General features: G+C 33.9%; 2 protein-coding genes, 2 long non-coding RNA genes and 1 other non-coding gene across 5 annotated transcripts; 2 read left to right on the top strand and 3 right to left on the bottom strand.

Annotated features, from left to right (window-relative positions):
• Positions 1-2,933: 2,933 nt before the first annotated feature.
• LOC125199133 (transcription factor CYCLOIDEA-like) lies at positions 2,934-3,995 on the bottom strand. Its single transcript, XM_048097266.2, has one exon. The coding sequence runs from the start codon at positions 3,893-3,895 to the stop codon at positions 3,161-3,163; it is 735 nt and encodes a 244-aa protein (XP_047953223.2). The 5' UTR covers positions 3,896-3,995; the 3' UTR covers positions 2,934-3,160.
• Positions 3,996-7,607: 3,612 nt separating this feature from the next.
• On the top strand, positions 7,608-9,576 carry LOC148927344 (uncharacterized). The gene is made up of 3 exons (XR_016128764.1): positions 7,608-7,956; positions 8,836-8,898; positions 9,348-9,576. It is a non-coding gene; the product is annotated as an uncharacterized LOC148927344 (long non-coding RNA).
• LOC148927345 (uncharacterized) lies at positions 7,791-8,487 on the bottom strand. The gene is made up of 2 exons (XR_016128763.1): positions 8,215-8,487; positions 7,791-8,119 (listed from the first exon to the last, which is right to left on the bottom strand). It is a non-coding gene; the product is annotated as an uncharacterized LOC148927345 (long non-coding RNA).
• An 11,046-nt stretch (positions 9,577-20,622) lies between the features above and the next one.
• LOC125193021 (transcription factor bHLH30-like) lies at positions 20,623-23,189 on the top strand. The gene is made up of 2 exons (XM_048090719.2): positions 20,623-21,548; positions 22,355-23,189. The coding sequence occupies exons 1-2, from the start codon at positions 20,964-20,966 to the stop codon at positions 22,784-22,786; spliced, it is 1,017 nt and encodes a 338-aa protein (XP_047946676.2). The 5' UTR covers positions 20,623-20,963; the 3' UTR covers positions 22,787-23,189.
• Positions 23,190-23,801: 612 nt separating this feature from the next.
• On the bottom strand, positions 23,802-23,875 carry TRNAI-AAU (transfer RNA isoleucine (anticodon AAU)). Its single transcript has one exon. It is a non-coding gene; the product is annotated as a tRNA-Ile (tRNA).
• Positions 23,876-24,918: the final 1,043 nt, after the last annotated feature.

Raw genomic sequence — 24,918 nt, 5'->3', positions numbered from 1 at the left:
AAAACTAAAAAACGAACAACAGATCACCAATACACGCTATCTAAATTAACAAGATGGACAAATGGTCAAGAAGTAAACGACAAAACCACGACCAATACATCTCCCTCCACCAAATAAAGTACCAAAAAGAGGCAACTAAAAACAGAACCATCTAAATCCGAGACTCGGAACCCACAAAATCGTTCAATACAATAATCCAACTATGATCCTTTTTGTTAATCTGAAAGGACAATTGTATAAGACTCTCTAGATGAAAATGAAAATTTTAAAGATAATAATGACTGACTGCATTAACACACTCCTTATTATCCAAATAACTACTGTCCCCTCTTCCCATCATCTTAATTGGTGCCCCACTACTTTCAGCATTGAACACCATTTAATATCAATTTTAAGGTGAATCTGAATATAAATCTTTATTTTTATTTCTATTTATGTTAAATGTTAATTACATGCCAAGTTGTGGTCGACTACATTAATTGCCGCAGCAGAAAAATACAAAAGTAATTTCAATGATTCAACTTTTTCCATCCAAAGATTTATGGGATTGGGAAGTAGGGTTGGATTTTCCAGTCCAATTGAAAAGGACCGATAAACCATAATTATATATTGATGCAGTCCATCGTACGTTTATGTGATTTTATTCGACAAAACTCTCTCTTACAATTAAAAGCATGATTAGCTAGATAGGCAAAGTATCGTGGAGTATTTAATTCTTGCTAAGTGCAGCTATGTTATAAGATGCTGAAATCGAATTAACTTTTCATTTTTATAAGCTAGGTTTCATTTTTGATGCGTAGATATATATATATGTGTGTGTATGTATGTATGCAAAATGATTGCAGCACAGAACTGTCGGATACTATTGTAGAATCTTCATTCCTCGTTTTATCCCATGTACCATGCATTATTTTGTCTGCATTTATTTATTATATATATTTGAACATTTCCAAAACTTTTGTGAATATAGTCGATAACCCCAATACATCAAAGGTCATTTTCAGCACCTCTGTTTGGAGTCAAGATTTGTAGAGTGGATTGGGTATTTATATATGTATATTTAAATTCTTGGATAAAAAGAACATAGTATAGACACACCTAAGACATGAATTTTGATCAGGAGTGTGGTAAGCCAATATAATAAATGGATATAAATCTCATTGAATATCAGAAATACATATGTAGTTGAAACTTTAAATTCTGCTATTGATGAACAAAATCTTTCAAACGCCTGTTTTGGGCCGACTCCCTAGCTTCAATTTATTTACATAATTAAGTAAAATCTTGCATTCATGTTAAAATCTACCGACTAGTAAAGTTTCTTATTTATGGCTAGATTTAAATGTTTAAAATATAGCGCTTGGTAAATTTAGTTATTATTATTATTATAACTATTATTATTAATTAATTAAGTATATGCATAGATGTGATTTAGGTGAATTCGATCAATATGAATGACGGTTATATATATGAGTTATGATACAAACCACACAAGATAACATATAGTAGTAGAATAGATTGCACTTAACTCGGTGACAAGCAAATATGGAGTAATTATTTTGGTTACTATTCGTTAATAAATTAATTTAGGAAACCACACTAACCAACATATGAGTCGATGACAGTCTTTTCAACAATTTTAATGATAGTAGTACATACTGAAATAAGTACACAACTAAAGGCTAAAGCACTAAACTTATGTAGTAGTACGTAGGAGTAATATTTAGTGAGGGCTTTTTTTCGGAAAAAATAACGGAGGTTGCGACGCACTTCTGAAATATAAATAGAAGCTTTTAATATAGTAAATTTGATTGAACCTTAATTGGAGCATTATCTATATGGACTATACAGAACTGTACATACTGATAGTGACATACATATGACAAAGTGAACTTATCATCTCTCTGTGGTCTTCAATAAGGGCGTGGATGGATATAGCCTAGGTTAATTGGTTAAAGGTTAAGTACTCCCCTAAATTGGCAGACCATTAATGAAATGTATGATAAATCCCTTGTCTACCACAAATAGTCATAGTATTTAATTACTTACATGCATTATACAGTATATAGCTTTTACGATCCGTGAATTCCGGTTGCTCATCTGAATAACTGAACTTTATTGCCAGTTATTTATGTATACAACACAACAATGTCACTATATACCAGTATATAAATACCAAATTAGCAAACTGATTTAATTTACAGGAAAGCTAGCACTAGAAGCAAATTAAGGTAGTTTTGAAAATCCATCTTTGAAGATGAAAAGGATTCATATATCATGCTTCCCAGCCCCAAGGTACTAAATTTTCAAGAGTTTATATATGCATGTAGGGTTGTATTATGTACCAAATTAGTTTTAAACGCTAAACGCCAAACACATCATTATAAAATAATGTGGAGTTCATTACAACTTTATTTGCAGTTCATTATAGGAAATTCTGAGATTTAAACACAATGACATCATCATGCATAATTTGGAAATATGAAGTTCATTATAAGTTTGTTATTACTTAAATTTATGTTCCACCACAATATTATCGCAAGATTTCATGATCCGTCTAACATTCTTTTGATTTTTGAAAACTACCACCTTATAAACCATATGAGGTAATAGCTTGAAATTTATGCCTTCAAAAAGTATAAGCTAGTATTTACTTACTTTGGCCACATTGTGATTTTGAGCTTGATGTCGTCACGCATATTGAATTTAATTTAAGTACTAGCTAGCTTCCAAGTTTATTATCAGAATCATATTCTTATTCCTACAATCTAAACAAACACATGATGACTTAAACACTCAGATAAAACACACACAAAAGAGTAGATTAATTTCCGATTCCACAGCCATTTCAAGACACACACATTGTGTTAAGTATGCTCTCACATTAGTATTACTAAAAATTAGCAGTTAGATAGATATAACAAGATGCTGAGTTGATGATTGATACTGGAATAATTCGATTATTATTAAGATAATTAGTACAATAAGCAGTACTAGAAGATTATTACATGCTTTTCAAGGGATTTAATTTACAAACAGTCAAATTGAGCCATAAATATTTTTTAATAGGTACATATCCAATAAATAGTAGAAAATGTGGGGTGGTGGGTGAATAAATTGAGGTGGGATAATTACCTGCTTAATTTAGTCTGTGATCTGATCATTGCTCAAGCAGGTCCCAGTTTCCAAGAAATCCCATGAAAGTAGAGCAGTTGTAATGATCAGAAGTGGAATTCCCCAGAAGCTTCTCGATTGTTCCGACATCGTCCGCTACACAAACCCTTTCTCGATCTAATGGAGGACTGCTGCTCGAAGACCCTAATTTGTCTAAAACATTCTGATTAGGGCTCGATTCGACCCGCTTTACCATCACCTTCTCCTCTGTTCTGCACTGCGCTTTCGCCTTTGCATTGTTCGAGCAGTTCTCCCCGGATTCCGACGCGAACTTACCATCCTTGGTGTTGGTGAGGTCCTTCATCGCCTTGTTGGATTTGCTGAAAAGCCACTCGATGGTTTTGCTCGCTTTGTCGTAGCCCAGCATGTCTTGGAGATCGAAGAATTTCCTCGCGACTTGAAGGGAGAGCCTCATTCTCCTGTCTCGGATCCCTTTCGCAGTGCAAATCTTGCTGTGCCGGTCTTTCTTTCCGGTCCTCTTCCTCGGGACTGCTTGCTTCTGTTTAGGTTTTGGGGGGTGATGATCTGATGATGGCAGGGGGGGTTTGGAATTGGAATTGGAATTGGAGTGGAAGTCCGGGAAGATGAGTTGGTGTTCATCGAAGAATGGGGAGGGGAAGGTGGAGAAAAATGGGGATTCATCGATTATAGGGTTTTGAATTTGATCGTGAAGCTGAAAAGGAGGCTTTTTGATTAGAGGGTTATCTCCCGATGGTAACATTGTTGCGAAATTGGCTACTTGTTTTGGGTGTCAAGTGGAGAATGCATACTCATTAGAGCAATAGATAGAGAGAAGTGGTAGTGCAACTTTTGTGGTTGTTAGGGCAAGAGCGTGGCTAAAGTATGATGTACGAGACTAGGTAAGGGATGGTGGGCTCAATTTGCTGTATGAAATATCTTGTTAATTATAGTTTACTGTTACGCTTAATTACAAGTTAAATAGATTAGCTAGTTACAAATTTGGCCATCATAAGAAAACCTAATTCTTTTCAATAACTTACATATTGTTTTCTGATGATATTCGCAAGATTTCTCTCTCATGTAATTTTAAGGCTGTTGATTCTCGAAACCTTTTTGTTGGGAGGCAAAATATCTGATATGAGCTCTGTAAACGGTGGATATATTTGTTTTTTATTTTTCTTGGAAAAGCGCAAATTGGCAACGTACAACTAGTATTCGTTAATGTCCAATGGATTATCCGTAGATTGTATTAACAACGGATCATCGATGGCTGGTGGTACGATGTTTAGGCACCAGATTTGCCAACAACATAGGTAATCCGTCCGTTGTTTGATACATCTCTAAATTTACATGTGCAGATCATATATTTTTTGCAAAATTCTAATGTTCCTGTAGAGTGTTTAGATCATATATGCTGTACAATTTAATGTCAGCCTTGGCCGGCTGGGATTTTAACTAAAGAAAGCGATGCCTATTGCCATATTATTGGTGCATATATAGGTACATTGTCAAATATTATTAATTGTACTACTAGTATTTATGACCCTATCTTTTTTTTATATCTTTTGTCTTTATTGATTCCCCGATTCCTTAAATAGTGTGAACAATGATACTATATCTTAAAGGTTTTCTGGATATAAACTAATTCTTGGATCCTTCATCATTTCACTCTTAACATGTGGAGTTTCTTCATAAACTAAATTGGAGAAAGAGAGGTATGTCCAATTGTATAATGTGATCAACTCACACTTGAGCGGGTTAGACCTGCCCAAGGTTTACCGATCCGGCGGTTAAAACCGAAACTGTAACCTTCCGAACCGAAACCGTGAGAATTTACTCGAACCGAAACTGTCAATTTTTGAATCGTGGTTCGGTTCAGGTTCAAAAAATTTCGAACCCAAACTGTGCCGCAACCGTCGGTTCCGGATGGTTTCAGACCGGAACTGCAAAAAACCGACGGTTCGGAACCGAAACCGAAACCGGCGATTTTGAAACCGGAACCGTAACCGCGAAACACCCTCGCGGAACCGGCGGTTCCGAACCGTAACCGCCGGTTCCTGAACCATGGGCACCTCTAGAGCAGGTGGGGATAAGGCTGATCTTAGGAGTTTAAGGCAGCAATAATTAGCTTACCCAAGATTAATACCAATGTCTTTATTTTATTTTGTGATATACAATTGTTGTTAGACATGTAGGTAGGTGTTATGGGTAGGGCAATTATTTGGAGCTGTATTTAAAACTGCTTTATTTCCATTGAAGGCCATGTTTCTTTGACTGTATGACTACATGTCTCTTTCACTGCTAAAGTCGATCTGAAACCCTACCTCCCACCATGTTTACTTCCACCACAGCCTAATCAGTAACAGGAGTTAGATAGAGATAGATTGAGAGAGAAGGGGAGTCGAATATCTTTTAGGACTATAGGAATTCCAAAGTTTAGGAGAATCTGCAACTGAACCTATTTCCAATTAATTGTTTCCACATTCCTTTTTTGATCAATTAATTAAGTGGCTGGATTTTATATTTCACGGCACAGTTACAATTATGCCTTCCTTGAAAAGTAATATGAACATTTGGTTCGATACTAGTTTAATGTATAATTAGTAAAGTAAGAGAGAGATAAATGGTAATGTAAGTGGTTAGTAATGTAATGTAATAGTTTAAGTTTTAAATATAATGATGCGTAAGAGTAATGTGTTTAACTATTTCAAAATTATAAAATTCACACTTTTTATAGATGAATTAATAAAGATTAATTCATGCCTTTTGGGGAGAGTATAACACCAAAAACTAATTAACATACTATGAACATCAATTTATTTATTACCTAGGAATTTTAACTTCAACTTCAAGCCTAGCTATATTTTTCATATTTTCATTCTTTTTGTGTTTAATAAGTCTATATAAGAGTCATTCTTGTTGACCGATCATATTACCTTTACTTACATATATCTTTAATTATGTAAATGTGCTATAATTAATAATAGATTTATCAAAGAAATCATATTTTAAAAAAAATTAAATTAATTAATAATATCAAAGTTTCATTGTTTATAAATGATCTAGAAGTCTTAGAAACTTGAAGTGAAAATAAGGAAATTAATATAAAATCCAAAAAAAACCCCAATAAAATGGCTATTTCGCCAATCCAATACGAATTATAAATCATTCCAAGACTGTTGACTTTTTTCCAAGCTCGAACGGCATCATTTAACTAGCAATGTAAACTTAAATATAACCATGAATCAAATTCAGATTTTTGTCATGATCATGAAATAGTATTCTCTATCTTAATTTATACAGTACTTATTTTCTTAATAGACATTCTATAACTGTCACCATCTAGGTAGCAACACGAAGAATCTTTACTGCATTGACTCGATGTTGGCTTAATGCTGGCTGAATTTCTCGTTCCAAAAGAATTTTTTTCAATGTCACAATCTGATAAGGAAAGGAATTGCCTACCACATCAACCAAATTGTTCTTTCTCTGAGTTACATATATGTCATCGTTAGTCTCCAAAACAGTAATTCTAGTTATTGAATCAATAAGTACCCAACCAAGTTCAAGCGAAAGTCAGAAACATGGTTTGAACTCTGGTTAAATCACAATCGCGCTTAATATATAGTATAATCACAAGTTTGATCTCCAATTTAATCACCCATGTGTGAGAAAGACGATCGATTGAGCTAGATATTCAACATGTCCTTCAACCACCCCATCACTTAATTAATAAAATACAATCATAGTATTAAACTCTAAAACATCACTAATGATAAACTTTTTTTTTGATTCGATAGTAGTGATTTATCAGAGTACTATTTTTTTTTTTTGTTTTTTTTTTTGAAACAAGCTCCACTATTTAATTATGGCCTCAGCCCTCAGTTTAAATTAAAAGTTGAAAGTGAAGCATACAGATCGAGTTCGGCCCACTAAGTGAGTTTTGGGCTTACGTTAACTTATGATTTGCGAATTGACCCAATCAAGAAGAAATAATAAAATGTTTTAATAAAAGGGATGATCAAATAATTTCATTTTATTAGCGATGTATATTCTTCATTATATTAAATCGTATGTTCGTTAAATTTAGGATAAATTTATGTCACCACCTCCTACAACTGCAACTGTAACACCCGCTTTTATTATTACCTCTTTACGTTAAGATTTTTATTTTGTGAACGAGCGAGTGATAGACCTTAGTAAAATACCGCCCTTGTTTTGTTTGGAGTGCCAATGAAAGTGGAATTTTGTGAATGTTCGGTTGATATTGTCGAATCGTGTTGGATAAGAAATTGATATGTGCGATGAGTATCGTTAATGAGAAAGTAGAAATTTCGTTTACAAGTATTTGGAATTAAATCCAATAATTGGGCCTACTATATCTAGCCTGATCGTTCAAATTAATGAAGTCTTTTGTGAAGCCCAAAACCAATTCTTCCTTATTCTATTTTGCAGCCCAATTTTACTTCAAATCTTTTCACCTCCCAACATCACACGGTTTCACCAACATCCCTACATCCCTGAAAAATCTCCAAGCAAAATCTGTAACCCCGTATATTTGTTTCAACTGCACAATGCAGTTTTCTCATTCCTTCAAAACAAAAGAAAAAGAGAGGCACAGAGAACACTGTGATTTCAACATCCATTCTGCCGTATTTTCTTTCTTTCACAAAGGCAATTTCTCTTCAATTACATGAATAGGAACTTCCATATCTTGATTCCATAATATAAATTCTTGAAATCACAGTTGAGAAGAAATAGTTAAGAGTAAGAGAGCCGAGAGTCCTTCAAATTGTTTTCCTGCAACTCTTTGCATCAAAGGTATATTTCTCTTCCTAAATTCCACTGCATATCACTCACGGTAGTACATCCATGAGAATTTAGTTCATCCTTGAATTTCTTGAAACTGTTGAATGTTGTGTTTTGATAAAGTTTCAATCTTTAATGCTTTTAGTAGCCTTCTATTTACCTTCGAGCTCAATTCCTGAAAATCCTTTGTCTACCCAATTAATTTTTGAATCGATCCATTAGAGAACTTAATAAAAGATTTGGATTGGGGAAAAAGGGAGAGGAACTTACCGGTTGTGGGAATCGGCGCTGCCGACGGAGGAGCTGACCGCCTGGAGCGGTGGCGGACAACGGCGGCCTGAGGCAGTGGCGCCGCTGTGGTCTTTGACGGAGAGGCAGCCGCTGGTGTTAAAAGGAGAGAGATCCGATTGTGTGTCCCTATGGTTGTGAGGAGTGCAGATTTGAAAAGGAGAGGGAGATGGGTAGACTGTTTCTGTTTTGTGAATTGTAAGATAAATTGCTGTTTTGAGAATTTTTTGAGAATGATGAAAGAGAGAAATGGATAGTGACGGCAGGGAGTATATTTTGGAGTAGTTCTGGCTTGGTCCATTTATTTTCCTTACAAGTTTTGGGCCACCTTACTTCTTTTAATTTTTGGGCCTCCTTAATTAAATAGTTGAGTATTACTTAGTTAATTATTGGGCCAGTTTAAATAGTATTGGGTTTAATTAAATAGTGTTAGGCAGTTTTCTTGGATATATATTAAATCGGAAAAAAATACGAGGACTTTATATTATTTTTGACGAAATGTTAGAAGGATAATTTGAGCACACACAAATAGGATGCATGCATTGTTTTATATTAAATTATTTTGCAAGGTCTAATTTTTGCATATCATGTTATTTCGAAAAGGGTGAACTTGTGCACGCCGTTGGCAGTTGGAACAGAAAGTGGTTGAGGAATTAAGCTTTTGAGGTAGGCTTTCGTTTTAAATAAGGACTATGTCCTAAATACTATTTTCATGTGAAAGGAGGTAAAAATTGTTTGTCTTGCCATGTTTTGTGTTTGAATGAACCTATCTGAAGTGGCTATGCCATGTATGTTTAATCGAATTCGGGTCCCAGTAGGGCCGCAAACCCTGCTCGGACTAGTGTACACCCAGTAGATCGTGCGCTATCTCTTTGGAGTTGGCCGGTCTAGTGACTTGGTTCGTGGCCACGTTCCTTGTCATGTATGTTCAGATATGGTGATGGTGAATGTGGATGGAAAACGGTTGCAACCGAACTTGTGAAATATATTTTAGTGACATGGGTTCTTTCTAAAACCCCCAAGATCACTCGTTATGGTTTGACAAACTGTTTTGGCATGTGTCCACTGAGTGCATCAAGTACTCAGCCCTGCATATTTGTTTTCTTAATGTGCAGATTGAGCGGCTACGGACGGAGAGGATGTTGAGCAGAATTCATGGATTATTTATGGCTTGCTTAGTATCGTTGGATATGTCGTGTCTTCATACTCGGCATTTTCCGTGTCTTGAACGCTTCCGCAGTGTGTCTTTTCCTTAAAATTCTTTTAGAATTGAGAGTCAAACACTTTTCAAAATTGTTTACGTTCCAGTCTCTATTTCTTTAGAGTGGTATTTTGTTGAAATGATACTACTTTGTTTTTCTAAGTTTTCAGTTATTAAAATATTTTGGACCAATATGTTTGTTTCCCCTTTTCTTCCCCGCTTCTTTAACCCTCCCCTAGTCACGATAAACCGTGTTTTCTATCCTTAGAAAATGCGGGTGTGACAGCAACCGTCTTTCAATACTCAAATTTATCTAGGGTGTTTTAATATTAAAGTTATTAATATGATACTCCCTCCGTTCCGCGGTAGTTTAGTCATTTCATTTTCTGTACACGTTTTAGAAAAATGATAATAAATAATTAAAATGGAAAAAAAAGTAAAGTAAGAGTGCAGAAAATGAAATGACTCAACTACCGCGGAACGGAGGGAGTATATACTACGACATATTTATACATTTTTGGAGCTATTGAATTACTTTTATTATTAGAGTGAGAAGACAAATTTCTCAAGTACTTACTACAGTATATGGGAACTTCTATTGCAATATATGGTTTCAATCGAAAGAACGGCCAAGTTAAAGGAGAAGGTATCAGTCACAACTCACAAGCATTATGGAGAGAAAAGAGATGAAGGGAATATAATGGTGGTGCCAATGAAATTGAATGAGAAATTGAGAATGATTTAATGGAAATATATTACTACAAAGTTTTATGCAGAGGCTTGTTTGGCGAGGGCGACAAACGAAAGGGAAAGAAACTGGCTATGCTCGAGGTATATATATATATATATATGTCCATGATCAATCGAAATTTTTTAGGCTAATTGAGAAATGAGATGCAATATCAGTCACTCATTTTTATTAAATGAATTGTCCAGATTTTGCCACACAAAAAATATTTTTAGATTAATTTATTATGAAAGGATATAATAGTAAATTCAATGAAAACAAATGAAAACAACCTCTATTGAAACAGTCTCATGTGATTTCTCACCTCTCTACATTCTCTCTCTAAATCCCCTTCCTTCTCACCGCCTCCTCCGTGCTGAATCCGCCGCAGTTAATCGGAAAACCTTTGTCGTTGCAGCGGAGCTGTCGGCGATTGAAATCCTTATGACTGACGTCGGAGAATCCGATTCCAACGAGAATCGAGGTGGATCCACTTGCATTTATCTTCCTCTCAACGGATTTTCGCAGGTGGTTCTGTAGAGACGCGATTCGTGCCTCCTTGGCGTCGATTTCGGCCTGCATTTGCTTCATGGTGATCTCGTACGTATTCATCAGTGACTAACGCTCTTGAATCTCCGCTAGCATGAGCGCCTCGTGCGGCGGCGACAAATAGATCTGTTGATTCACATAACACTGCTTGAGATCGGAGAGCGCCTTCAGCTGGTCGACGACGGCTTGGTCCGGGGACCGAATGGCGTCGCGGTTGTACGGGATCCGAGACAATTGGAGCATTTTCCAATTAAGGTTGAGTTGTCGGCGATTGAGGTGGAGAAGATGAGGAAGCCTTGATTTACTCAAAGGCCAGACCACTGCTTCCACCAGAGGAAATTCCAAATTAAAGAAGAGGAATGTGAGTTTCTACTTTCTGAATATCGAATTTTCTGTTTGTAATTTCCTTTCTCGATTTTATGAATTCCACATTATGATTTGCCAGAAATAGATATAGAACTGTAGAAGTACATTAGTTTGTTAGTATTTGTTTGATTAGGAATTTTGTTACTTTGGGCGATGGAAATGAAAATTAGGTTAAATAATTTGGGGGAAATGTTGGAGATGAAGAGGACTAACTTGTGTTGACATTTGATATGCGCTATTGACATGTGTTGTATGATCATAATCCCAGAACTTGTGTCAAATAAAATAAAAAAGATAAAATAGTTGTTATATTTTAATTTCAAAAATTATTTTTGAGTTGTTGGCACTATATATGAGTTGTTGACAATCTATTTACATTTGATACGCAAGTTGTTGACATTTGATATTCTGACTATTGATATATGAATTATAAGTGTTATTTTTTAGTTGTTGACATTTGATATTCTGGCTATTGATATGTGAATTATAAGTGTTATTTTTTAGTTGTTGACATTCTAAACGATTAGGTCTTTTTTTAAGGCTTGTGAAATCGAATTGGGGAAGATGTTTTTTTGTATGTATTTTATCTAGGGGTTTGCGTTTAGCTGTTGGATACTTTCCGTTTATGATTGCTTGCTTATGCAATTTGCATAATTTGAGAGATGAATCTAATTGGATTGCAGTTACCATGATAATTCATTTGTAACTTCTAAGGCTCTGTATATAGCCAATAAGATCAACTCTTCATCAACATTCCATGTATTGGAAGTCTTTTTCCACCATCAGGTACATTGTGAATCTCCTACATCAGTTCTTGATCTTATAATTCATGAAATCTTGTGTGTGGTTAATTTTTTCAAGCGCGGTTGTGTAGTATAAAACTCGAATTACTTAGTTGAAGATTGCAATGCTGCATAACATGCTAACTGCACTTGAAATTGATTGATTGATTGAAAATTAAAACAGGAACTATTTTATGGGAAGATGACATTTAACAAGTCTAAAGCAGCTGTGAGGGAGCGTATAGTACACTTCGCAGCGAAGGCCCTTGGATCGTTGTCGTATTGTTCTGCAGTCAAATCCGACTTCAACGACATGAATTATATGTAAAACATTGTTGTTGACATGAATTATATGTAAAACGTTGTTGTTGACATGAATTATATGTAAAACGTTGTTGTTGACATGAATTATATGTAAAACGTTGTTGTTGACATAGATAATATAGGTCGTTGACATGAAAATATTCGTTGTTGATATTAATTATTTGTAAAATGTTGTTGTTGACATAATAGTTGATATAAATAACATTTGCTGTTGATATCGTGGTTGCCATAAATAACGTTTGTTGTTGACATCGTAGTTGACATAAGTAATGTTCGTTGTTGACATCGTAGTTGACATAATGTCTCCGTAGTTGACATCGCGAAAATGACAATTATGCCCCCTAGTTGACATAATATTTGAGTAGTTGACATTGCGCGAAAATTGTGAATGAGTGGCTGAAAATGCATTTCAATTCTCAATTAAGCTAAAAAATCTCAATCTAACAAGACCCGTTGTTGATATTTGATTTTGCTCTCTATTGACATCTATTGTATGATTTTGTTTTTTAATTTTAAGATTTGTTTTCTGAGTTGTACACACTTTATACAAGCTGTTGACATTTGGTTATAAGTTGTTGACATTTCAATACAAGTTGGAGTCAGACTTACCTCCATGCTACTCGCTGATGAGGGCGTCCAAGCTGCCCTAGTCCTGCCTGGAGGGGTAATTAACAATTACAATTCATGTTTTTAAGGTTAATTACAATTAAAAATCATGTCAACTATATATACTAGCCATGTCAACCACTAATATAATTATGTCAACTATGGTGCATCTCGTGTCAACGGTACATACAAGTCATGTCAACTACGGTACATATCGTGTCAACTACACGTACAAGCCATGTCAACTATGTTACACACTATGTCAACTACACGTACAAGCAATGTCAACTACACATAGAAACCATGTCAACAACAATTATAAGCCATGTCAACAACAATCAGAGTTGTTTTTTAGTTGTTAACATATACAAAAAGTTATTGACATTTTCTTGTTAGTTGTTGATATTTGATTTTGCTCTCTATTGACATCTATCTTATGGTTTTCTTTATTAATTATAATATTTGTTTTCTGAGTTGTTGACACTTTATACAAGCCGTTGACATTTGGTTATAAATTGTTGACATTTGGTTATAGGTTGTTGACATTTCAACCAAGTTGTTGACATTTCAATATAATTTGTTGAACTAATTAACATTTGATATAACTGCTAAGTTCAAAATTCAGAATCCACAATTATAGTTTAAAAACCCATCCAACTATATAATTTAAGATTACTTACACATGGAGATGTAGTCATATAATTTAAGATTACGTAAACATATAATTTAATTATGCTCAATTATAATTCATGTTTTTAAGGTTAGTTACAATTAAAAATCATGTCAACTATATATATACTAGGCATGTCAACAACTAATATAATTATGTCAACTATGGTGCTTATCGTGTCAACGGCACATACAAGTCATGTCAACTACGGTACATATCGTGTCAACTACACATACAAGCCATGTCAACTATTTTACATACTATGTCAACTACTCACAGAACCATGTTAACAACAATTATAAGTCATGTCAACAACAATTATAAATCATGTCAACTACACATAGAACCATGTCAACAACAATTATAAGCCATGTCAACTACACATAGAAACCATGTCAACAACAATTATAAGTCATGTCAACAACACGTACAAATCATGTCAACAACAATTATAACCAAATGTCAACTACACTTTCAAGCAATGTGAACAACAATTCAACGTGAGAGAGAAAATATAATTTTTATATTCATGTGAGAGAGAAAATATAATTTTTATATTCATGTGAGAGAGAAAATATAATTTTTATAGTACTCCCTCCGTCCCACAAAAAGATGTCACACTTGTGGGACGGCACGAGATTTTAGGAGATTTTATTTTGTTTGTTAAATGGAGAGAGAAAATATAATTTTTATATTCATGCGAGAGAGAACTTTTTCCAAAAAAAGAAATGTGACATCTTTTGTGGGACAAACTAATAAGGAAAGTGTGACATCTTTTGTGGGACGGAGGGAGTACTATTTAATCTTAGTTTTAGTTATTTTATTTTAACAATATTCTTTCTTTCTCTTTCCCTTTCTCTTGTTGCTTTTATTTGTTCGTTTCAACTTGTGCGTTATTCATTGGGCCAGCAGCTGGTGGTGAGATAGGAGAGGCTGATTCATTATTCTCATCACCCATTGTGTCCTCTTTTGTTCCTTTTACTTCTTTTTCTTTAGCAGCCTATTGAATTAGTAATTTATAATTAATATTAAATTAATTTGAATTAATTCTAAATAACAAAAAATAAGATTTGGCTCATCTCTTTAGGATGATAACCTGGCGGTGTAGGGATATTTTCTCTGTTTCTTTCTTCTGCATACTGATTGTAAATTAGTTCTACAATGCTGTATATAAACTGTAGGAGTAATCTATTGTCAACTCAGAGAAACATATGTAAACAAAATGATGTACTTACTTCATCAAAGAAAATGTCCAAATTTAAAAGTTGAAAATTCAGTCAAATCTTCAAGAACTTCCTTTTCTTTTTCAGCAATAACTATTGATTCAGATATTGTTTTCCAGTGATCAAAAGTATCAAGCTTGTCTTGAAGGAACGTCTTGGACAAATGAAGAAACTTGTCGGCCACAGATTCAAGTGGAGTCGTTTGGCTTAACAAAAGCATACTTAAAATAATAAAAATGATACAAAAATTGCATTACATATCACTAGTTTAAAATAAAATATTTTAAAATATTAAAAATTGTTATGTAAGTCTAAACAATATATTGTGTGACGTGTTTTTTATTTTTTCAAAATATGGATGATTGCATTAATTAATTACCATGCCTAAAAAAGAATATTTAAATATTAGTATTTTATATTGTATATTAAGTAGTATTAATTATTTTCGAGCCCACAAGGTTGGATTTCTGGGTCCGTCATTCAGTACTTCAGTAGCATATTAATTTGCTGACAAATTGATCTAACATTACTTTCCGACATCTAGACAAGATTAGTTTTTATTATTCATGCCAAATTGCGAATTAACACGAACCGTCCCTTTCATTAAATTCTCTTTATTTAAAAACACAAGTATAAATTGACACCAAAAAAGTAAGATTTTCAATTACATTTTGAGATTATTTAACACACATTCGATGGATTAAACATTTTAAAAGAGGAAAACGAAACAAAAAAGGAAAATATTTTTTTAATGTATACTCCCTCCGTCCCAAGGAAGATGACCTCTTTCTTGGGTGGCACGGAATTTTATGCAACTTTATTTTGTGTGTTAAATGGAGAGAGTAAAGTAAGAGAGAGGGAATAGAGTAGAGATAAAGGGGTTTCCATTTTAAGTAATGAGTCATCTTGGTTGGGACAAACCAAAAAGGAAAGTGGGTCATCTTTAATAGGACGGAGGGAGTACTTAAATTGCACTTGTGCGATTCAACAAAACCTAAAGCCGAAAGTCACTTTTGCAAGATTTTGTTTTTCTCTTTTTCTTGCAGAAAAAGCAAAAACTACATATATTATCATCAATTCTAACTTACAATCCACCCTAAGAAAAAGGCAATTATCTTTTCTACAAAAGAATAATTATACTCTATGTCATGTTAAAAAAAAATCTCTATAAATTAAGGACCGCAAATAAATTTATAAATACACACATGAAAAATTAATCAGATTTAACTAGCTAACTCAGATTTTAACCTTTTACTTATGTGTTTACCCACTTTAATTTGTACTCTCTCCGTCCCGGCTAAAATGACACATTGCTTAGCCGGCACGGGATTTTAGGAGTTATTGGTTAAAGTGTTTAATTGGAGAGAGAGAAGGTATGTGGTAGTATTAAAGTAGAGAGATGAAGAAAGATGTATATTTGAATAGGAGTGAGAAAAAGTAGTTGAGTGTATTAATTGGAGAGAGAAAGTTACCAAAAAAGGAAATGTGTCATCTTAATTGGGACAAACTAAAAAAGAAAACGTGTCATCTTAAGCGGGACGGAGAGAGTACGATATTTTCGTGGATATGGACCACTTCTTAAACTAATTATTCAAACCATTGATTATATTAATGCTGCATCATTAGCACATAAATTTTAATGATTGCCTCAACACCCACACCGTAAATATAGCATGCATGATAATAATATATATATATATATATGTAATTAAACTCTTCCGATATTGATCATAGATTCATATCATATTTCTCTCATATCTCATTTTATTACCTATCTCTTATACATGTACACCCCAAATCAGCATATATGTGGCTAGCACCGATGTACTTCTTCCGTTTCAAGGAAGATGGCCTCTTTTTTGTGTGACATGAAATTTTATATAGTGTTATTTTTTCGTATTAAATAAAAAGAGAATAAATAATAATTAGAAATAAATATATTTTTATTTTAGTTATGTCTTTTTTTTAAAAAAAGGAAAAACATGTTGCGGGCACCGTGAGCCCTACAATGTCACGCGGGCACCCGACTTTCAGCCAGTGGGTGGCGGCCTCACAGGGAAAGGGCGCCCGCCCGCCGCCCGGAGCGGCTGCATTGTTGCTTCTCTAAGAGCATCTCCAACCATTCCACTAAACTCAAACCTATTATAATGTAAATTTCACACTAAATATTGATTTTGCTCCAACCATTTACACTAAACTCAAACCTATAAGAATATTCCTCACCCACTAACTTTTTATACTTTTCAATCATACCTATATATTTTATCTAAATTACACACTAACCCCAATGACATTTTGTCAATATCTTAAATTAAATTAAATAATATAATATAAGATTTATTAATTAATATAACTAAATATGAAATCTATTATTCATTAAATAATAAATTACAAAATTTAGAAAATTTAAATACAATAATAGTTCTATTTTTGTTATGATAGCATATTTGATTTGGATATATCATGCGTATAGTATTTAATTACTAACTAATAAAATAATTATTTTCAAAGATTTAATTTGTACGTAATTGATCTATATAATAAAATTGGGTTATGTGGTGGACAGTGGCGGAGCCAGGAATTTTGTAGTGGGGGGTCCAAGAAGAAATTTTTTTTAGCACTCACTGTAAATAAATATAGGTATCTCTCGATTATTTTGTCATCGAAATTAGTCGTATGAAAAATTAGAATAAAGATAAATATAGGTATCTCTCGATTATTTTGTCAACGAAATTAGTCGTATGAAAATTTAGAATATATCATTAGATAAAAATATATTATTTTGTCATCGAAATTAGTCGTATGAAAAATTAGAATATAGCATTAGATAAAAATATATTATTTTGTCATCGAAATTAGTCGTATGAAAAATTAGAATATATCATTAGATAAAAATATAAATATAATCTTTCATACTGATTAGGTAAAAATATGCAATTTATTTGACAAGAAATGGCTTACATGGTCTTTGAAAAAATAATCTTTCATAAATTAGGTAAAAATATGCAATTTATTTGACAAGAAATGGCTTACATGGGACTTTGAAAAAAGAAGGCATGGCTAAGAATAGAACTCAGCACCTCCCAAACAACTATGATTTGAAGCCGGCGGACTAGCCAACTGCACTACGAAGTCATGTCTTTAAAGTTTCTGAATATATATAATATACTTAAAAGTAGAATGGCTGGGGGGCTGGGCCCCTCCCATGCCCCAGCGTAGCTCCGCCATTGGTGGTGGAATAAATTGACCGCTCATTCTTAGTAAATAATAGATTATTTTTTAAATTATATTGAATAATATAATACTCCTACTAATATGAGCCAACCCACTATTTTATACTAAATCAAATATTAATAAGATTAGATTAGGTTAATTCACATCTTCTTCTTCTCCGCCGATTCCTTCTTATCTGTAAGTTTTTTTATTTCATTGTATTTTAATTTCTCTTCATTCTCTTCTTCTATTTTAATAAATATGAATTGATTTGGACTTGAATGCAATAACTCAAACTATGAAAAGTGTTTTTGGTATACTTTTAGTGCAAACCTAAAGATAGATATTTTTCCTTAAAAATCTATAATGGGATTGGTTTTGCAGTACTGTTGAAGTATTATTCTACTGCATTTTAGGTTTTTTAGGTTTTGCCGTAGTGTTGGAGAGGGTCAAGCTACTAAAAATGCGAATGCCATTTAATCATGGTTAAAGCCACAAGTTTAAGACTAATTATGTATAATTAGCACTACTAAGTGTGCTTAGTGGAGAGGGGACATACGTCACAAAAGCGTGAGACTGATGTCATCATAAGCCCCACAAACAAGCATACTTTCTCGTGGGCAATTGTAAAATAGTGGGGGTTGGAGCTATCATCAAATCTTTGAAAATATCATTAAAATCACAACTTATATATGATGATAGGAAACAATATTATAAATAACATACAATTTAGAATATGTAAAAACTCTCAACAAAAATTGATGATAAAGTAGGGCTCAAAAAGGTTATGGAAAATGGGACCAAAACAGCCATGCGTGTGACCATTTTCAAGAACTAGGGTTTGTCTTCTATTACCATTTTCTAGTGATAAAATTAGTCTCCTTTGTAGGACTTCTGACATTCGAAATGATTTCAGATACATAATTATACTACTAATAAAGTTACTAAATAGTAAATACAATATGGAAGCCATAAACTAATTTTGGCATAATTTAAAGCATATGGTAGATAAATTTAGATGTGCTGTGGATCCAAATAAGGATGAGGCTAAAGAGGAGAAAGAAAAGTTTAGTAGACTTTTTGTGATCTACAAAACCTTCTTATTAACTGTGTAATTACTCAGACTTTGTTTGCGAAGACTCCTAACAAATGTGAAACACTTTTTCTTGTTTTAGTAGTACCATCTTTATTTTTAATGATCATGTCCATTGTACCTTTTTCTTTTCTTAGAATGCAGATCCCTCTGTTTTGAATTTTGTGATTTTGATGTAAATAAAATTTGATGATGCAAGTTTTCTTTTTCTACATCCACAATTTAAGTGTCTCATTTAGTTTTTACTAATTTTAGTAATGGAATCCACATTCCATTAACTAATCACACTCACATTTTATTTTAAAACTAATATGGAGTATAAAAATAGGACCCACAGTCTACTAATTTTTTTTATTCATTTTCTATTAAACTATGCCAGGTCAACTTAGGACACTTAATTATAGACGGGACGGAGGAAGTAGTAATAAATTAGACCCAATAATCTACCATTTCTTATTAGACAACGAAAACTAATTAGGTTGTCTGCCAATCAATTCTTATTTCTATATTTAGTTAATTTGTAGTAAATGAAAAAAAATATAAATTTCAACTAATCTCTTTCACATCTTATATTATAGAAATAAAAAGTTTTCAAAGGACAAGAAATATATAATTAAATGTATTTAGTGTAGTCTCATTTGACCAAACTATACAATGCATAATAAAATATTCTCTTTATAATTTAACAAAATCAGAAGGTGAAATTCATGATTTTATACATTATCAATTCATATTACAAATATGTAACGCTGGCATATGAGAAAAAGGAGCACTCCCTTCATTAAAGTTGAGAAGCAACCTAGTATTCAAAATCCAAATCATAACACCCCATATCCAGACAAGAAAAACACTGCATTTAACTATACTGTTTCCCAACAAAAGCTAATTTACTATATTCATTATTATTTCAAACTTCCCAATAAAGCATACTAAAAAATTTCACCAGTCCCCCATCATAATATCACATTATTCCTTGTATTATTTCAACTTCTAAATGCAGTTTGTTCTGCAAGAAAATTTGAATAGGAAAAGGGACAGTAGGTAGCAAATAGTAAATGTCATGAATACATGCACCTGAAACCGAGGGAGGCTAAACATATAGAGACAGAAACTGTATGCAAGAATAAAGATAACCTGGAGGGGGTAGAGGTAGGGGAGTGTGTTCCAAGACACAATGATTGCATGGGGAAGCAGAAAGGTTTGGCGTGGAAATAACATTATAGATTGAAGAACGTGGGATACCCTATATTTAACACACTTAATTAATTAGCTTTAATTATTTTATTTGTCTTTGCTCGGTCGACAATCTGTTTGTTGAGTGTGTGTGTGTGTGTGCACTGAGGGAGTGTAATTATAATCTTTGAACCAATCACTAAGCAAAGTACACTCCACATTAAAATATGGTGTGTGAGTGTGTCCATATACATTATACACCCTAAAAAAGTTATTTCTTGTGATAGCTACAGAAATGGATATGGGGTAAGAGAGATAAAATTCAAAATAGAGTGCCGTAAGAAGAAAGGAAGCAAGATTAGGAGAGTGGAGAGGTGGTGGGGTGAGAGTTGATAATTTGATATAGACCAAAAAGATATACTAGTACTAACAAAGCACAGCAAAAAATTTGAAAGGTTATTTGATTGTAGGATAAAGGGGTGTCTCTCTTCACTCCCCATCTTTCCTCAGAAACCACATTTCCCATATATATATAGAGAAGAGATTGTCAAATAAAAGTCCAAAATTGAATCAAAGAGAAAGACTAAATAGGCTTTCCTTTTCTCCATCTTGTTTCTTTTTCCAGATCAAGAAGTTGTTGATCATATATTCTCTCTTTTCATCTCTATGTGAAAGAAATATGGCATGATTGTCAAACAACCCTAAAGCCATCTTCCTTTCTTGCCTCTTTCTCCTATAAATCCTCAATTGGGATTTTCATTTTCTCCATATTTCCACACACACAGACATATAGACATATATATTATGTGCGACAACAACAACAGCAACAACAAAGAGAATCAAGAAAACATTTCTCATGGGATCCATATCTTAACCGATAACATTGAGGGTTTCCAAATTGAAGACCAAAACCAAAATCTAAACACTACTATCCCTCAAGAAATGCAGCAGCAGCAGCATCACAACACTACCACATACATAAATGGTCTAAATGGAGCTGCCGCCGCCTACGCCGACGTCCCACAGATCCTACCGTGGGCCCTCAACCCGGTCCAAGCCTTCAACCCGGTCCACGACCCGACGTTCCTCCTCCCGCCTCCGCAGCAGGGTGGGCTCTTCGGCAGGAGGCCGTCGGGGCTGCAGTTCGGGTACGAAGGCGAACACCACCTGAGATTCCTCACGGAGTCGTTAGGGCAGGTGGTACACCCCGGCAGCAGCGCAGCCCCCTTCGGGCTCCACGCCGAGCTGCAGAAGATGACGGCGCAGGAAATCATGGATGCCAAGGCCCTTGCGGCGTCCAAGAGCCACAGCGAAGCGGAGAGGAGGAGAAGAGAGAGAATCAACAACCATCTTGCTAAGCTCCGAAGCTTGCTCCCTAGCACCACCAAAGTAAGCATTACTTTCTTACTAGTATTAAATTTTAGGGCAAATTGCCAAATAGTACTAAATCACAAAAAATGATTAAATTTGGTTCATCCTATATTTTTCAAGATCTGAAAAATAAAATTACTTCAATTTAAAACATGTGGACAAAACATCATTCGAACTTCGTTAGACATTGTCGTTTTGCCTAACTTTATATTATCAAGTGCTAAACAGGTTATCTTTCGTGATTTATTTGGCAATTTGTACTAATTTTTTATTTCCGTGTTTCACTATATGTTACTCCATATCACCAAATTATCAAGATTTAAGCATGAGGTGGGAATTAATGCGACAAGGCTCCTCATTTTGGTGTATCATTCACACTAGAAAAAGCCTCCAAAAGACCAAAACTTGTTGATGTTTCTTGTGATTTTTCATTATTTTTTCTACCGGAAATTAATTTCTGAACAAGCGTAAATATCGCTAATTTTGACATGATAAAGAGGAACCAGCAGGCGAAAAGCTTATATTCGCAGTCAAAATATTGAAGTATGATACTATCTCAAAAAGAAAAACACTCCAAAAAAGCCAGACAAAGAAGCATTCTTGTCAGCCTATCTGCCTCATTTTCACACATTATTATCCACCTACATCTTACATGATTAATCCCCATTAATTTATTCCAAACACAACCATGGAATAAAAATCACACCGTTTATACATTGTGCAGAAGCAACACACCACTCTTTTAGATTCAATGGTTTCTACACATCCCTAGCTTTATTCCTTTTTGTTTTAATTGATAAATACATTTTTTTATATTTATTTAGACAGACAAAGCCTCACTCCTGGCTGAAGTGATCCAGCACGTGAAGGAGCTGAAGCGGCAGACATCCCTAATAGCCGAGACAAGCCCGGTCCCGACCGAAACAGACGAGTTAACCGTGGATAGCGAACCGGACGAGGAGGGCAGACCGGTCATCAAGGCGTCTATATGCTGCGAGGACCGGTCCGACCTCTTGCAGGATCTGATCAAGACGCTGAAAGCCCTCCGCCTGCGAACGCTCAAAGCGGAGATCACGACGCTTGGTGGGAGAGTGAGGAATGTGTTGTTCATAACCGGAGATGATGAATCTACTAGCTGTGATGAGCAATTGATAAGCTCGATTCATGAGGCTCTTAAAGCGGTGATGGAGAAAGGAGGTGAAGAATCTGGTTCAGGGAGTGTCAAGAGGCAAAGAACCAATATCAATATCCTTTAACATAGGTCTCTTTGAATTTGAATTCAAGATTTTATGACCTAAATTAATTTTCCCACTTTTTTTGGAGTTTTGTTTGTGTTTTATTTTTAGCTAACATGGTATGTGAGGGAGAAAAAAATTGTGTTTCGTTTTTTATGTTGGGTTTTGAGAAAGTGAAGTGCGCCGCTGCCGTTACGCTGGCCTCCTCCGCCGGCGGTCGTGACGGACAGTTATATAAGGAGAGTGGGAATGTATATAGACCAAATATCATTGGTATATTTCCTTATTCTGTGTTGGAAGGTTAGAATTAAGTATATAGGTACGTGGACTTGACCCTTGGTTAGGGTTGGTTGTAATCAAAGTGCAAGATTTTTGGTTGCACTGCTAGTGAAAAAACCTTGATTTATCTTTTTATTATTATTTATTTTTGGCTTCATTAAATTTTTACTGATTTAGTTTGAAATAATCTTTCTCTAGAACGTATTGATACCTCATCCCATTAAAAATGAAACATTTTTCCGTTTTAGTTGTCCTATAAGAAATGAAACATTTTCTAAAATAGAAATAATTTTATCTCTACTTTTCACGCTCTCTTACTTTATGCTCTCTTCTTTAACTCACAAAATAATACAAGTACACTACATAAAATCTCGTGACAAAAAGTAAACTTTTCATATTTATTGGGACGGAGGGAGTGTATATTATGTCTAGCAATATACATAAAATGTGTCAGTATTTGCAAACTTGTAGTAGTAATTTTATTGATTAATATAGATTGAATATCAATTAATAAAACATCTAAAAGTAAGAAGTATAGCCTTGCACAAAAGGTTAATTTATGTTTCAATTTAAACTAACTTCGGCTTATTATAATTTTCCATGTGTGATATGTAAATTCTAAGTAATACTCCATATAGTAGTAGTAAAAAAGATACATATACATTCCTTTTATAGATAGTCGTAGACTCGTAGTGTCTTTTGCATCAATTACGCCTACTATACAAAATACGTAAAAAACATATCAGATCAAAAAAAGTGGCCCATGCAGGTTTCGAACCTGCGACCTTCGCGTTATTAGCACGACGCTCTAACCAACTGAGCTAATGGGCCTGGATGCTCTGATTCTAACTATACGATTATACTAATCCATGTCATGAATGAAGATAATGTAGTTTAACAACATTAGAGAATAAACGAAAATATAATTAATTTAAATTCTACTACTACTATTTTGATATATTATTCTTACTCGGTCATTCATTGTCGCGTCCTAATTCTCTTGATCAGTACTTAAAAGGTTATTTTAGTTGAAGGAAGAATATTAATGATTATATGCCCCATTATCTTATAATTATCTTTTTAGTATTAAATTGTGAGCTTTAATCTCGTAAATCAAACATAATACATATGAAATTCAATCTTTAAATTGAACAAAATCTAAAATATATACTCTGTTCAGATACAAACAGTAATGTGGATTTCTTAATTTATCGCGGGTTGCAGTATTTGGCTTCTTTTATACTCCCTCTGTCCCATTAGAAATGAAACGTTTTCCTTTTTTATTTGTCTCATTAAGAATGAAACATTTCTAAAAATGACAATAATACTCTCTCTACTTTTTCTCTCTCTTACTTTACTCTCTCTTCATAAATTCACAAAACAACACTATATAAAATCCTATGTCAAAAAACAAATGTTGCATAATTATTGGGACGGAGGGAGTAATATTGTAGAAATGTAGACTAGAGTTGAGAATAGAAAGAAATAAAGAAATACTTATGACATAGATGAGAATTGAGAGAAAACTAGTAAAAAAAGAGATAAGAGATAGGATGGAATATATATGAATTTGAATAAAATAGACCTTAAAGGCAATTTCACCAAAAGTGATTAAGCTAAGTCACATGAAAGTTATTTTCGAGTCTCATCATCATCGCACAAACATTAGCAAGCTTTCAAGAGTTGCAAGCTGTAGGAATATTGTTAAGGGTTGGAACAAGTATATTCATCGTATTAGCATCTACCTTAAAACATATTTTTGCATACATAAATAGTTACTATATTCCATCAATTTATCAGATTTAACTTTCTGTTTCTCAGCAAGCATACTTTAGATTAGAAATAGGAGCAAGAAATAGGAGCGATCAGAATGC

The sequence above is a fragment of the Salvia hispanica genome, chromosome 4 (genome assembly GCF_029641045.1).
Source record: "Salvia hispanica isolate PSC_SH4W2 chromosome 4, Shi_PSC_v1, whole genome shotgun sequence".
In the NCBI taxonomy this organism is placed as follows: domain Eukaryota; kingdom Viridiplantae; phylum Streptophyta; class Magnoliopsida; order Lamiales; family Lamiaceae; genus Salvia; species Salvia hispanica.
The sequence above is the reverse complement of the archived record's forward strand: the minus strand, read 5'-3'. Positions and strand labels throughout refer to the sequence as shown.